At 42.6% G+C, this 12,585-nt stretch overlaps 1 protein-coding gene across 2 annotated transcripts in view; it reads left to right on the forward strand.

Annotated features, from left to right (window-relative positions):
- Positions 1–12,585, forward strand: part of SYNPO2L (synaptopodin 2 like) — an 85,888-nt gene that overhangs the window by 7,390 nt on the left and 65,913 nt on the right. For both annotated transcript variants that reach the window (XM_056530668.1, XM_056530667.1), the window contains exon 2: positions 6,548–6,699. In XM_056530668.1, the coding sequence (XP_056386643.1) occupies positions 6,650–6,699 (50 nt within the window). In that variant the 5' untranslated portion in view covers positions 6,548–6,649. The remainder of the gene's footprint in view (positions 1–6,547; positions 6,700–12,585) is intronic.

A 12,585-nucleotide genomic window follows, 5' to 3' on the forward strand; every position in this document is an offset into this window, starting at 1 on the left:
CAGAGGCTGTTAATAGAGGTTCAAATAATTTTTATTGAATTTTTCCAGAAATTTTTTTCACACAGAATTGGCCAATAGATAGCAAACACAGCCAAAAGAACAATACAGAAATAAATAGAACAGAATCATACAAATTCTTTAGAAATGATCACTCAGTTTAGATACACTTTAAAAAAAAAAATTAAAAAAAATTAATCAGATCCATCGGATATTGTATAAGCATATCCGGAATGTGTTGGAAAAATCTATAAGATTTACCATTATTTAAATGAACAGATAACTAATAACTTTACTATACCTGAAGTAGTCGAGTCTAGATAGTGCAGCTGGACGAAACATTATCCACAGTCCTAACTATTGCACGTTTCACACTTAAATGGCGTTACTTGTGTTCCAGTGTTCATAGTACCGTTTTGGTGTGTAGACTGTACCAAGGGCTACGTACACATATACATAGGTCATTACATGATGTATGGTATATTCTCCACATACTTTATGTGGCTGCCTGTGGCGAGAGAGGGGAGGACTGCGGGATCCTGCATAAATTTACTTGCAGAGGCTGTTAATAGAGACTGATTACCCCTAACAACAGGCAGAGGGCAGCAGATTGCAGAAAAGGGAGACCCCTAGAGGGAGATACTTTCAAGCTGTTTTTTAGGGGTAAGGAGAGTGAAATCAAATGATTTCCAAAAATGTTAGGAATTAAATAGGTTTAAATGGAGGGATCCTGTTTGAAATGACAGTGACCATTTAAGTAAATATACATTTTTTCACAATCACATTGACAGCCTCTGTTTTGGAAGCTAAGACCATGCAGCATGGGTAATTATTATAAATAGGTTGTGAGGGTATACTTGTATGTACCTATAAAATGAGTAATGATATGTATATGTTTGTTTATGTTCCCCTCACTTGTCTATAGTAGGAGTATAACTAACTTATAAATGTGATTCTCTCATTTAAAAAATATAATATGCTAGATCTAACACTAGTAGCTATATTCTTGAAATTCTACATTTCTAATCAAGAAAATCTATCTCCATGAACATGCCATCTGAGCTGCAGGCAGCATGTTACAGAGCAGGGAAAGCTGAGCAGATTGATATATTTTTGTGCAAAATGTTTCAGTAGAAGTTATAATCTATTCATTTAACCCCTTAAAGGGGTAATCTGCCCCTAGACATCTTATGCCCTATCCAAAGGATAGGGGATAAGATGTCTGATCGCGGGGGTCCCGCTGCTGGGGACCCCTGGGATCTCAGCTGCAGCACCCTGCTGTCATGCAAACTCGCTCTGTGCGTAATGACCGACAATACAGGGGCCGGAGCATTGTGACTTCATGGCTCTGCCCCTCGTGATGTCACGGCCCGCCTCCTTAATGCAAGTCTATGGGAGGGGGCGTGATGGCTGGGAGGGGAGGGGGCGTGATGGCTGGGAGGGGAGGTGGCGTTTTTTGCACTTTTGTTTTTCCCTCCTCACCTTTTAAAAATCCTAACACTTTCAATTTTCCACCTACAGACCCATAGGAGGGCTTTATTTTATGCGCTACCAATTTTACTTTGTAATGACATCAGTAATTTGACCGAAAAATCTACGGCGAAACAAAAAAAAAAACTTATTTCTTGAACCAAATTGAAAAAAAAAAAAAAAAAAAAAAACACTGTGGCAAAGATTTAGGGTTCCATGTAAGCCCTGAGTATCAGAATTGTACATCCAGCATAAATTATAATAACACATTACAGAGATATAAATGTAATGGAGCCAAAATATGAACCTAAGGTTATGCCTAAGATGATAAACTGAGGTAGGAAGGATCCGGCACATGCAAGACTAGGGCTATGGAGGAACGAGGGAGGGTTGCGATGCGGACTCGGTACATGTGTAGAGGTAGACAGTGCAAATCACGGCAGGTACAAGGTATACAAAAGAAGATTCCAAAAAAGATTGCACTCACCATCCACAAATTTATTCAAAGAAGTGTAGGCATACAATAGCGGAGGCAGGGGCACACCGAGACAAGTTGTTTTGCGCTGTTTTGCTCTTCTTCAAACCGGAGTGTGATGTTCAAATTTAGTACCACGCCTTAAGAAGGCATCAGGCGATGACGTCAACGGAGGCTGACATGCACCTGATGGTCCGGTGTGTGGTCATGTGACCCGGACCAAAATCAGGTGAACGATAGCAACAAGGTAAAGGGAAAATAATACACTAATAATAATACAATAATAAGACACAATAGTAATACCAACCTCATGAAGTTTACTGGCCTTGAAAAGGTTAAACCATTCCCTAGAGGTGGCGACTGCCAATCCTATTTGTTAAGAAGAGAGGCATATTGGTTTGTGGAGCTGGATGCTATTGGTCCATTAGGTCTTAATTATCGCATAGAATTATCTCCTTTTCTTTAATCTTTCCTTTTTGGCATCTTAGCTGCCGTGTCCTAATATGTCCCTCTTAATCATTAGCTGCATTGATTAAAACTGTTATTATTTGTATATAAATGTTTATTTTCCCCTTACCTTGTTGCTATCTTTCACCTGGTTTTGGTCCCGGTCACATGACCACACATCGGACCATCTGTTGACATCATCGCCCGATGCCTTCTTAAGGCGCGGCGCTAAATTTGAATGTCACACTCCGGCTTGAAGAAGAGCAAAACAGCGCGAAACAACTTGTATCGGTGTGCCCCTTCCTCCGCTATTGTATGCCTACACTCCTTTGAATAAATTCGTGGATGGTGAGTGCAATCTTCTTTGGACTCTTCTTTTGTTATTCCTAAGATGTCTGCAACTTTTTCACACAGCCAGGATTGTTCATATGACTCAAAGGTTGAAAAATCGCAAAGCATACCAATGTGCAACAGTAATTGTGACTGGGACCTGCAAACAAAGGCTGACCCTACATCAACTTTGTATAAAGTATGATTCATTGAAGAGTCATTCCTGTAAGAGAAAAACATATATACTGTCCCTGATGGTCACATTTAGAGAGTTGTCCAATATTCAGCGGGATCAGGATATTCAAGATCCACCTGTAAAGGAAAAAGGACATAGTTCAATGCTTGGACCTGTATAGGAGGAGATTATAGAGCTTTACTTGGACAGTTCTATTTACTCACGCAGGGAGCTGGAGTTGTCTAAATCTGGATACTGACATTATGGCCAGTCATAACTTAGAGGCAGAATAGAGACACAATTTAAGTTTAGGTGAGTGTATACCCAAGATCATAGTACCCAAGATCATAGGTGGAGCTCCTGATAGCAAAAATACATAGAACATAAACTGGAAGCCATGACATGTATTTACACGGCATTCAGAGAAAGTCGATCACTGCACCGTCATGAAAAATTTGTACATGGGTGCATGATTAGAAAGGTAAATGGATAAAACGTGGTTAGGCTGTACATCAGCATTAGAACCCATATATTGAGAAACGCAGCAAATAAGTTTACAACCCACTAGTAGCGTCCATCAAGTTCAACCTATATCCCTAATGAGTCCCTACTGAGTTGAAAGTCCTAAGAAGGAAAAGAGTGGGGGGCTCAGTCAGGCCCTAGGGATACCTCAACTGGCCCTATTATGCCCTGTTTTAATTTACCGTATACCTAGGTGGGGTGGCCACCCTAAAAAGGGCAGTCCCGCACAGGTACCTCCTATTATGGTCCTATTATGCCATAAATAAAGAAGAAGGGGACAATTGACTCCTAGTCGGCTAGCTACAGCCATCCCTGACTACCTGATAAAGTTACCTATTGGCCTAGGTCGCTATAACCTATAGGAAGCAGGCAAATTGGAGTTGTTCATTTAGACCATGGGGTTAGATGGAATTAAGGTGGTATACTCAACGACACTCCTAGAGTAATCTATTTACTTTCTCTATTCCCACAAATCTTATACTCGACAGTGTCCCCCCCCCCCATGTACTGAATTGACATGTAATGCAACAGGTGTTTCTCAGGAATTTCTAATGTCTCCTAGATGTTCTAGGACTCTTTTCTTAAATTGCCGGAAGGTCTTCCCTACATAGTTACATAGTTACATAGTTACATAGTTAGTACGGTCGAAAAAAGACATATGTCCATCAAGTTCAACCAGGGAATTAAGGGGTAGGGGTGTGGCGCGATATTGGGGAAGGGATGGGATTTTATATTTCTTCATAAGCATTAATGTTATTTTGTTCCATAAATGTATCTAATCCTGTTTTAAAGCTGTTAATTGTTCCTACTGTGACCAGTTCCTGAGGTAGACCGTTCCATAAATTCACAGTCCTCACGGTAAAGAAGGCATGTCGCCCATAGATTAATGGGCATGTGCAAACAGCTACATAGATGACTGCTGTAGTGGAGCAGTTGATGAATTGTTTAATGGGACATGAAGTAGAGGGAATGGTCAATGTCCTGGTTGGCAAGCGTGGCAATGGCCTCATTTATGGCATCCAACAAGTGGTGCTGATCTACCCAACTACGTTTGGGTTGCTGAGTCAGAGATAGGCAAATGACTTTGGACCAACACGTCACCAAGACTTTTACCGTGTCTATGGGTGATCTGTGGTCCAATCCCTATGATGTCTCATAATTTGGGATCCATTCTGAGAATATTCCAGTTTTGTGTTATAATGTTACGAATGGGGCCTGTTAGTCTGTCAAAAGTACCTATGATTCTAGCCGGCTGAGGATTACCAGCTGGGTTATCTCTAGGTTTTGGAACAAGAAGTTCATTGCATGATCTAGTAGATGCCTTCCTATAAGCCCGCCTTAGAATAAATTGGGGGTAGCCCCTCTCCTGAAATCTCTGTGTCATAGCACAGGCATCCTTCTTAAAATCCTCATATTTGGAGCAATTCCTCCTGAGGTGGAGGAACTGTGCTTTTGGGATCCCCCTTTTGAGGGGACCCAGGTGGCAGCTCTCCCACCTCAGGAGAATGTTAGCTGATGTTTTATTCCAAAAGATGGTACTCTGTAGTGTGTTGTCAGAGTCAATGAAAATTTTAATATCCAAGAATGCAAGTTCTTTCTCTTGGATTTCATAAGTAAGAAAGAGTCCTAAATCATTCTCATTAATAGCCTGCACCAGTTGGCCAAAATCGTCCCGTGTTCCGTTCCAAAGAACAAAGACATGATCAATGAAACGCAGCCATATCAAGGCTGATTCACTGAAGTGTTCTCTCACATCGCTTAATAACGTGGTTGCCTCCCACCAGCCAAGGGTAAAATTCGCATAACTGGGCACACAAGGGCTCCCCATAGCGGTCCCCCAGAGCTGGTGTTAAAATTGGCTTTGAAAGAGAAAGTAGTTTCTTGTTAAAACATATCTGAGCAATTGGAGTACAAATTGATTATTTTCTTGATATTGTGAACCTCTTGTACTCAAGAAGTATTCCACTGCCCGTAGTCCTATGGAGTGATGAATTGAGGAATAAAGAGCCTCAACGTCAATGCTCGCTAATATTGTATTATCACCAATGGTTATTCCCTCAATTCGTTTCAACAAATCCATGGTATCCCTCAGATATGAGGGGAGACTGAAGACAAATTGGCGTAAGATCTTATCTATATAGATCCCCACATTCTGTGCCATGCCACCCACCCCAGATACTATGGGGCGACCTTTGAGTGGTATAAGTCCTTTGTGTATCTTAGACAATGCATAGAATGTGGGGATCGTTGGTGTAGTGGGAAACAGGAATTCAAACTCTTTTGTATCAATTAGTTTTTTTCTCTAGGGCTTTATGTAAGAGCCCTGATAGCTCTCTACAATAAGAGGAAGTCGGATCTAAGGGCAAAATTTCATAAATTTCAGGGTCATCTAGTCATTTCTTTACCATGCGGACATACTTCACTATACCGATATTACCGCCTTTGTCTGAGGTTTTGATAATCAATTTGTCAATTTTTTGTAGTTGGGAGAGAACCTGCTTTTCGAGGTATGTTAGATTTTCTCTTTGACCTTCAGTTGCAGGTATAGACTTCAAGTCCCTCAACACTAGTTCTAAAAGAACATCAATACGGGAGGTATTGCCAACAGGGAGAAACAGTTTGCTTTTAGACATAAGTGTAGTAAAGGGTCCTAGTCCCTCAGGGTGAGTGTTTTCCTCTAGCAGACCAACCAAACTCCTGGTGGCTGCCAGGTCCTCCTCCATTAAACCATGCTCAATACATTCCCGTCTATCCCTCAATTTAAAAAACAAAAGTGCAAAAAACGAAAATTGGCCTGATCCTTAAGGCCAATATGGGCTTGGTCCTTAAGGGGTTAATACCCATAGTGGCCATAGCTTAGTGGCAATATCAAAATACAAAATGGGGCTGTCTATTCATGCTGGTTCATGACAGTACAGCACTACCCTCTTTCTATACATTCCGCCATTCTTTTGCCTACTTTGCAGCAATTTTGTAGCAAGGGAGTCATGTTAAGTGCATCATAACAACTGTATGTGCTGCTTCAATGGTCTGCCCGCCCTTGTTTGAAACATCTGGATTTTCTGAAAATATGTGTTGGATAGGCTTTTTTATTTAAAGGTCATTAATGAATTTTCCTTCATTTCTTACAGGTACGTAAGCGCAGCAAGGCTTGTCGCGGTGGGCTGCGGGAGAATGATGAACTGATTTCGATCAATGGAAAACCATGTGTTGGACTATCACATGCAGAGGCAATGCAGAAGATAGACTCATCTGGAGGCAATCTCCACCTTCGTGTTAAGAGGTAAATTGCTCAAAAACAACACACACACACAAACACACTCGTAAATATAAAACAAACCATGTGTCTAAATTTAGAGTTATTACTGCTGAATCTGCTTATTCCTTCTGCAAACTTATTATTAAGTTAGGGCTACTTAAAGAGTTTTGCCATAGCCAAAGATCACCTTGCTGCACTCCAGGGATTGTGTTGGCTGCATTGCTGCTAATTGAATAGGTTTAACAAAGATTTGCTGATCCAGCTCTTCCATAAGACTTTGCCTTTATACGATATGCATTTAAAATGGTGTCACATACTGTTTTACAACTGTTGATCACCCATATCGAATGTCTCAACATGTTTCACGCGCATGCTCATGTACTCTTGACAAAGCATGCACATATGCGTGAAACATGTTGAGACAGACGATATAGGTGATCTACTGTTGTAAAGCAGTATGTGACATAGTTTTTAATGCATAACGAATAAAGGCAAAGTCTTATGGAAGAACTGGCAATTTTTGTTCATCGTTGGCATTTAAAGCAAGCGTCTTGCCTGGTGCAGATCAGAGCAATCCAGACACAAAATGGGAGGTGAGCTGCATGGTTTCCTTTTTTTAAATTTAAAAGGGTTGCCTTGCTACCCACAAGCGGCTTTGACCATAATCCAACAGTTGCATGAAATTGATCCAAAATAGACTTTTTGCAACTGTTGGGTCGCATTGGCCACTTACATTGGGACACAACATAAGCCGATTCACTTACATTAGCCTAGACTTAAAGGGGTACTCCGGCGCTATGAAAAGGATAGGGGATAAGATGTTAGATGGCGGGGATCCTGCCTCTGGGGACCCCCGTGATCTCTCCTGCAGTACCTCCGTTTTTCAGCTGCACAGAGCGAGGATTGCTCTATGGCTGATGACGGGCGGTGCAGGGAACAGAGTATCGTGACATCACAGCTCCGCCCCCTCATGACATCACATCCCGCCCCCTCAATGCAAGTCTGTGGGAGGGGTGTGACAGCCACCACACCCCCTCCCATAGACTTGCATTGAGGGGGCGGGACATGACATCACGAGGGGGTGGAGCAGTGACATCACGATACTCCGTCCCCTTCACCAACCGTCATCAGCCACAGAGCAGAAAAACGGGGGTGCGGCAGGAAAGATCGTGGGGCTCCCTAGTGGCGGAATCCCCACGATCTAACATCTTATCCCCTATCCTTTTGCTGGAGTACCCCTTTGAAGAGGACCTTTTGCTCTCATGACGTCTGTTATAGTAAATACATCTTTTCATAACTCAGTGTTGTGCCATTACTCTGTTATTCCTTTTAATATTGCATGAATAAATTAATAATTTGGCGTTATTCTCTTTGGCAAAACTCTCCAACAAGTACTACTGTGTATGGAAAACCTAGTCAGAGTACAATGCAGAGATCTAAAAAATAATGCAAAATACAAATACTTACTGAAAATTTCAGGGGATGTCATCTGACAATGATCTGGCCATTATACCTTTTTTGAATGATTAATTTTTCACGTCTTCCAGGTTTTTGGTTGATAAAATCTTACATTACTATTTATATTTTGTATTCTGTTAATATATGAGATAAAGGGTTGTTGATACTGATGAAATCATGCTGATCATACCAATGATGTCATGAAAAAAATGGTTATGATGGTAACTTTTCATTAATATCTGTTAAAGTGACTTATTATAATTCTGTTTGTAAAGTGCAATAAAGCACAAAATGACTGAAATATGACCAGTACAGTGTATTTTATGTAGCATTCAGCTGCTTAGAGAACAGGCAAGAGACATAATAGTTTATTATAGCAGCAAAGTCAACAGCTTTACATGTCTGGAAATAGCAATCCCCTCACCCACCTTACTTAATCTCAGCATGAAAGACTCTCTCTCCACCTGTTGGAGTGAAATAGCATAACCCCAGCAGTGAACTATTGATTTCACATGGCATTAGCTGCTTCTCTTGACATCTCACATACAGGCTGCTTGTTTGCTGAATGGTAATGTCTTTCTAACAGCTGACTGGGACCAATGCTTTGCAACTGGCAACTGATACCTGTGGAAACATCTCCACGTGGCAGGAATTTATGTGATCATAATAATTTTCCTGGCATAGTGTATACCTATGGCCTCCTGTACAATATTGTAGGCATATCATATGAACATATAAAGGGGTACTCTGCTCCTAGACATCTTATCCCCTATCTATGAGAATAGAGGATAAGATGTCTGATCACGGGGGTCCCGCAGCTGGGACCCCCGTGATCTCTGTGCAGCACCATGCAGCGTTCGTTTAGAATGCTGGACGTTGGCGGCGGGGGTTGTGATGTCACAGTCACACCCCTCGTGACATCACGCTACGCCCCCTTAATGCATGTCTATGGGAAGGGGTGTGGAGGCTGCCACGCCTCCTCCCATAGACTTGCATTGAGGTGGCATGGTGTGACATCACGAGGGGGCGTGCCCGTGATGTCACAACCCCGCCATCCGCTCCAAGCGTTCATAACAAAATGTTCAGAATGCTGGGGCAGCGGAGTACCCCTTTAAGTACCTTTTGAAAAAAAAACACTGTCAGTGTCAGCAGGAGGAGGATCTGCTCCTTCCAGTACCTACTCCTCCTCTTGTACACTTGAATGACAGAGAAGGTGCTGCTATGTACAGAGCAGAGGGGCCACCACGCCCCCTCCCATAAACTTGCATTGAGGGGGCATGGCGTGACGTCATAAGGGGGCTTGCCTATGATGTCACGAACCCGCCATCCGCTCCAAGCGTTCATAACAAAATGTTCAGAATGCTGGGGCAGCGGAGTACCCCTTTAAGTACCTTTTGAAAAAAAAAACACTGTCAGTGTCAGCAGGAGGAGGATCTGCTCCTCCCAGTACCTGCTTCTCCTCTTATACACTTGAATGACATAGAAGGTGCTGCAGATTTTCTTACTGTCTATAGACTCCACCTCCACCATAACTTTTTTCATTTGCAGGGGAAGGGTCCCGTGAATGCGGCCTATGAGTGACCTGCTCCCCAGTATTGTCGCTGATGTTGCAAGATTTATTTGAAACTTAAAAGAAGCACCAGTTCACCTTAATAATTAAGACTGCAGGCATTTGATTTTTGACAGTGCCATACCCAAGTACCTGTTTTGGCAACCAGAGTAGTAAAAGCAGGGATTGAATGAGACTAAAAAGCAGCCATGACATTCAAATCCTAACAGCCTACACCCCTCCTGCCCTTTTCCAAGCTTTAAAAGCTGTGTATCATACCTTTCCCCTTGCTTAAATTGTGTGAGCTCCCGGCAGGAGAAAGTGGGCGTTCCCCAGCAGGCGCGATGTCACTGACGTCTTCTGCAAGTCCATCTGAGACCAAACTAACTGTTTGACATGAGTCAGGGAACAGAACAGAGCCACCTAGTGGCCATTTTTTCAATCACGTTAAAAACATATCAAGGCAGAGAATTTTAGCAGAAAGTAAATAGCAAAACGTTTTTTAATTACATAAGGAACAATATATTAAAAGTTTAGTTTGGTGACAGGTACTCTTTAACTAGTTACCTTTAGCAACCAGTTTGCTTCATTCATTTTATAGAGGCCTTTTCAAAATGAAAGAAGCAATCTGATTGGTTGCTATAGGAAACTAGTCAACTTTTCTTCAGCACAGATCAGCACAGTCAGCATGCGCAGACTGCAGAGATCTGATGGAAGCACTAACAGGCCGGATTCACATGGCATGAATTTATAGCCAATACACTTCAATGGGATTCCGCTGTCCCATTCACACAGCTGAATTTCTGCTGCAGGAATTCCATTGAAGTGAATGGGCTATAAATTCATGCAGAAATCAGCCTAGAAATTCTGCTGGGTGAATTGGGCCACACAGCGTGGACCTAGCCTAAGTAAAATTAACTTTTCACTCCAAATCTGCAATCGTTCACCTAAGGACCCTCCTTCAGGGCTATAGTGTCTTTAGAATGTCCTAATTTATATCTAAAATACGATGATTTAAAAGTCAGACTAATTGAAAATTAACCCCAGACAGAGTATATCTAGTCCTCACACACACAGTATATATAGTCCCCACACATACAGTTCATATAGTCCCCCCCCCCCACTCATAGCATATATAGTCCCCACTAGAGATGTCGCGAATTGTTTGCCGGCGAACATTTCCCGGTGAATTTAGCATGTTCGCATCGCCGGGCGAACATATGTGAAGTTCGATTTGCCCCCTATACTTTAACATTGCGATAAACTTTGACCCTGTGAGTCATAGTCAGCAGACACATTACAGCCAATCAGCAGCAGTCCCTCCCTTCCAGACCCTCCTACCTCTTGCATGGACGCCATTTTAGCCTCATTCACCATGCTGCAGGCTTAGGAAGGGGAGGGTCAGAGAAGCTGCTCCTGCTGTATAGGGAAAGCGATAGCTAGGTTGCTGCTAGGTGGTGTATTCAGGGTCCAGTTTAATCCTAAAGCACTAGTGTAACATCTGCTTTAAGGACAGCACCCAAAAAAGCCCTTTTTAGGGCTCAAATATCAGTCCGTGTGTCTTGCAACAGCTGGAGGCACCCTGGTTGGGAGGGAACCGCTGGTTAAAAGGGGTACTCCAGTATAAAACTTAAGTTCCTTCAAGCAACTAACTACCACAGTATTCAAAGGGCTGAAAGATATCAGTCCGTGTGTTTTGCAACAGCTGGAGGTCCCCTGGTTGGGGACCACTGCTTAAAAGGGGAACTCCGCTGGCAAGCTTTTTTTCTTTAAAGCAACTAACTACTACAGTATTCAAAGGGCTGAAATATATCAGTCCGTGTGTTTTGCAACAGCTGGAGGCACCATGGTTGGGGACCACTGCTTAAAAGGGGAACTCCGCTGGCAAGCTTTTTTTCTTTAAAGCAACTAACTACTACAGTATTCAAAGGGCTGAAATATATCAGTCCGTGTGTTTTGCAACAGCTGGAGGCACCCTTGTTGGGGACCACTGCTTAACCCCTTAAGGACCAAGGACGTACCGGTATGAGCAGTCAGGCATGAGCAGTCATGCGGCAGAATCGTTGATCACTGGTTTCCTATGAGAAACCATTGATCAACATAGAAGATCAGTGTGTGCAGTGTTATAGGTTCCTATGGGACCTATAACACTGCAAAAAAAAAAGTGAAAAAAAAAAAGTGAATAAATATCATTTAACTCCTCCCCTATTAACCCCTTAAGGACCAAGGACGTACCGGTACGTCCTTGGTCCTGCTCTTCTGATATAACACGGGGTTACACAGTAACCCCGCGTCATATCATGGCGGGCCCGGCGTCATAGTGAAGCCGGGACCCGCCTCTAATAGCGCGCAGCGCCGATCGCGGCTAAAAGTGAAAGTGAAAGTTCCCGGCTAGCTCAGTCGGGCTGTTCGGGATAGCCGCGGCTAATCGCGGCATCCCGAACAGCTGACAGGACAGCGGGAGGGCCCCTTCCTGCCTCCTCGCTGTCCGATCGCCGAATGACTGCTCAGTGTCTGAGATCCAGGCATGAGCAGTCATCCGGCAGAATCGTTGATCACTGGTTTCTTATGAGAAACCAGTGATCAACATAGAAGATCAGTGTGTGCAGTGTTATAGGTCCCTATGGGACCTATAACACTGCAAAAAAAAAGTGAAAAAAAAAAGTGAATAAAGATCATTTAACTCTTCCCCTATTAAAAGTTTGAATCACCCCCCTTTTCCAATAAAAAAAAAAACACAGTGTAAATAAAAATAAAAATAAACATATGTGGTATCACCGCGTGCGGAAATGTCCGAATTATAAAAATATATCATTAATTAAATTGCTCGGTCAATGGCGTGCGCACAAAAAAATTCCAAAGTCCAAAATAGTGCATTTTTGGTCACTTTTTATATCATTTAA

The sequence above is a fragment of the Hyla sarda genome, chromosome 7 (genome assembly GCF_029499605.1).
Source record: "Hyla sarda isolate aHylSar1 chromosome 7, aHylSar1.hap1, whole genome shotgun sequence".
Classification (NCBI taxonomy): Eukaryota; Metazoa; Chordata; class Amphibia; order Anura; family Hylidae; genus Hyla; species Hyla sarda.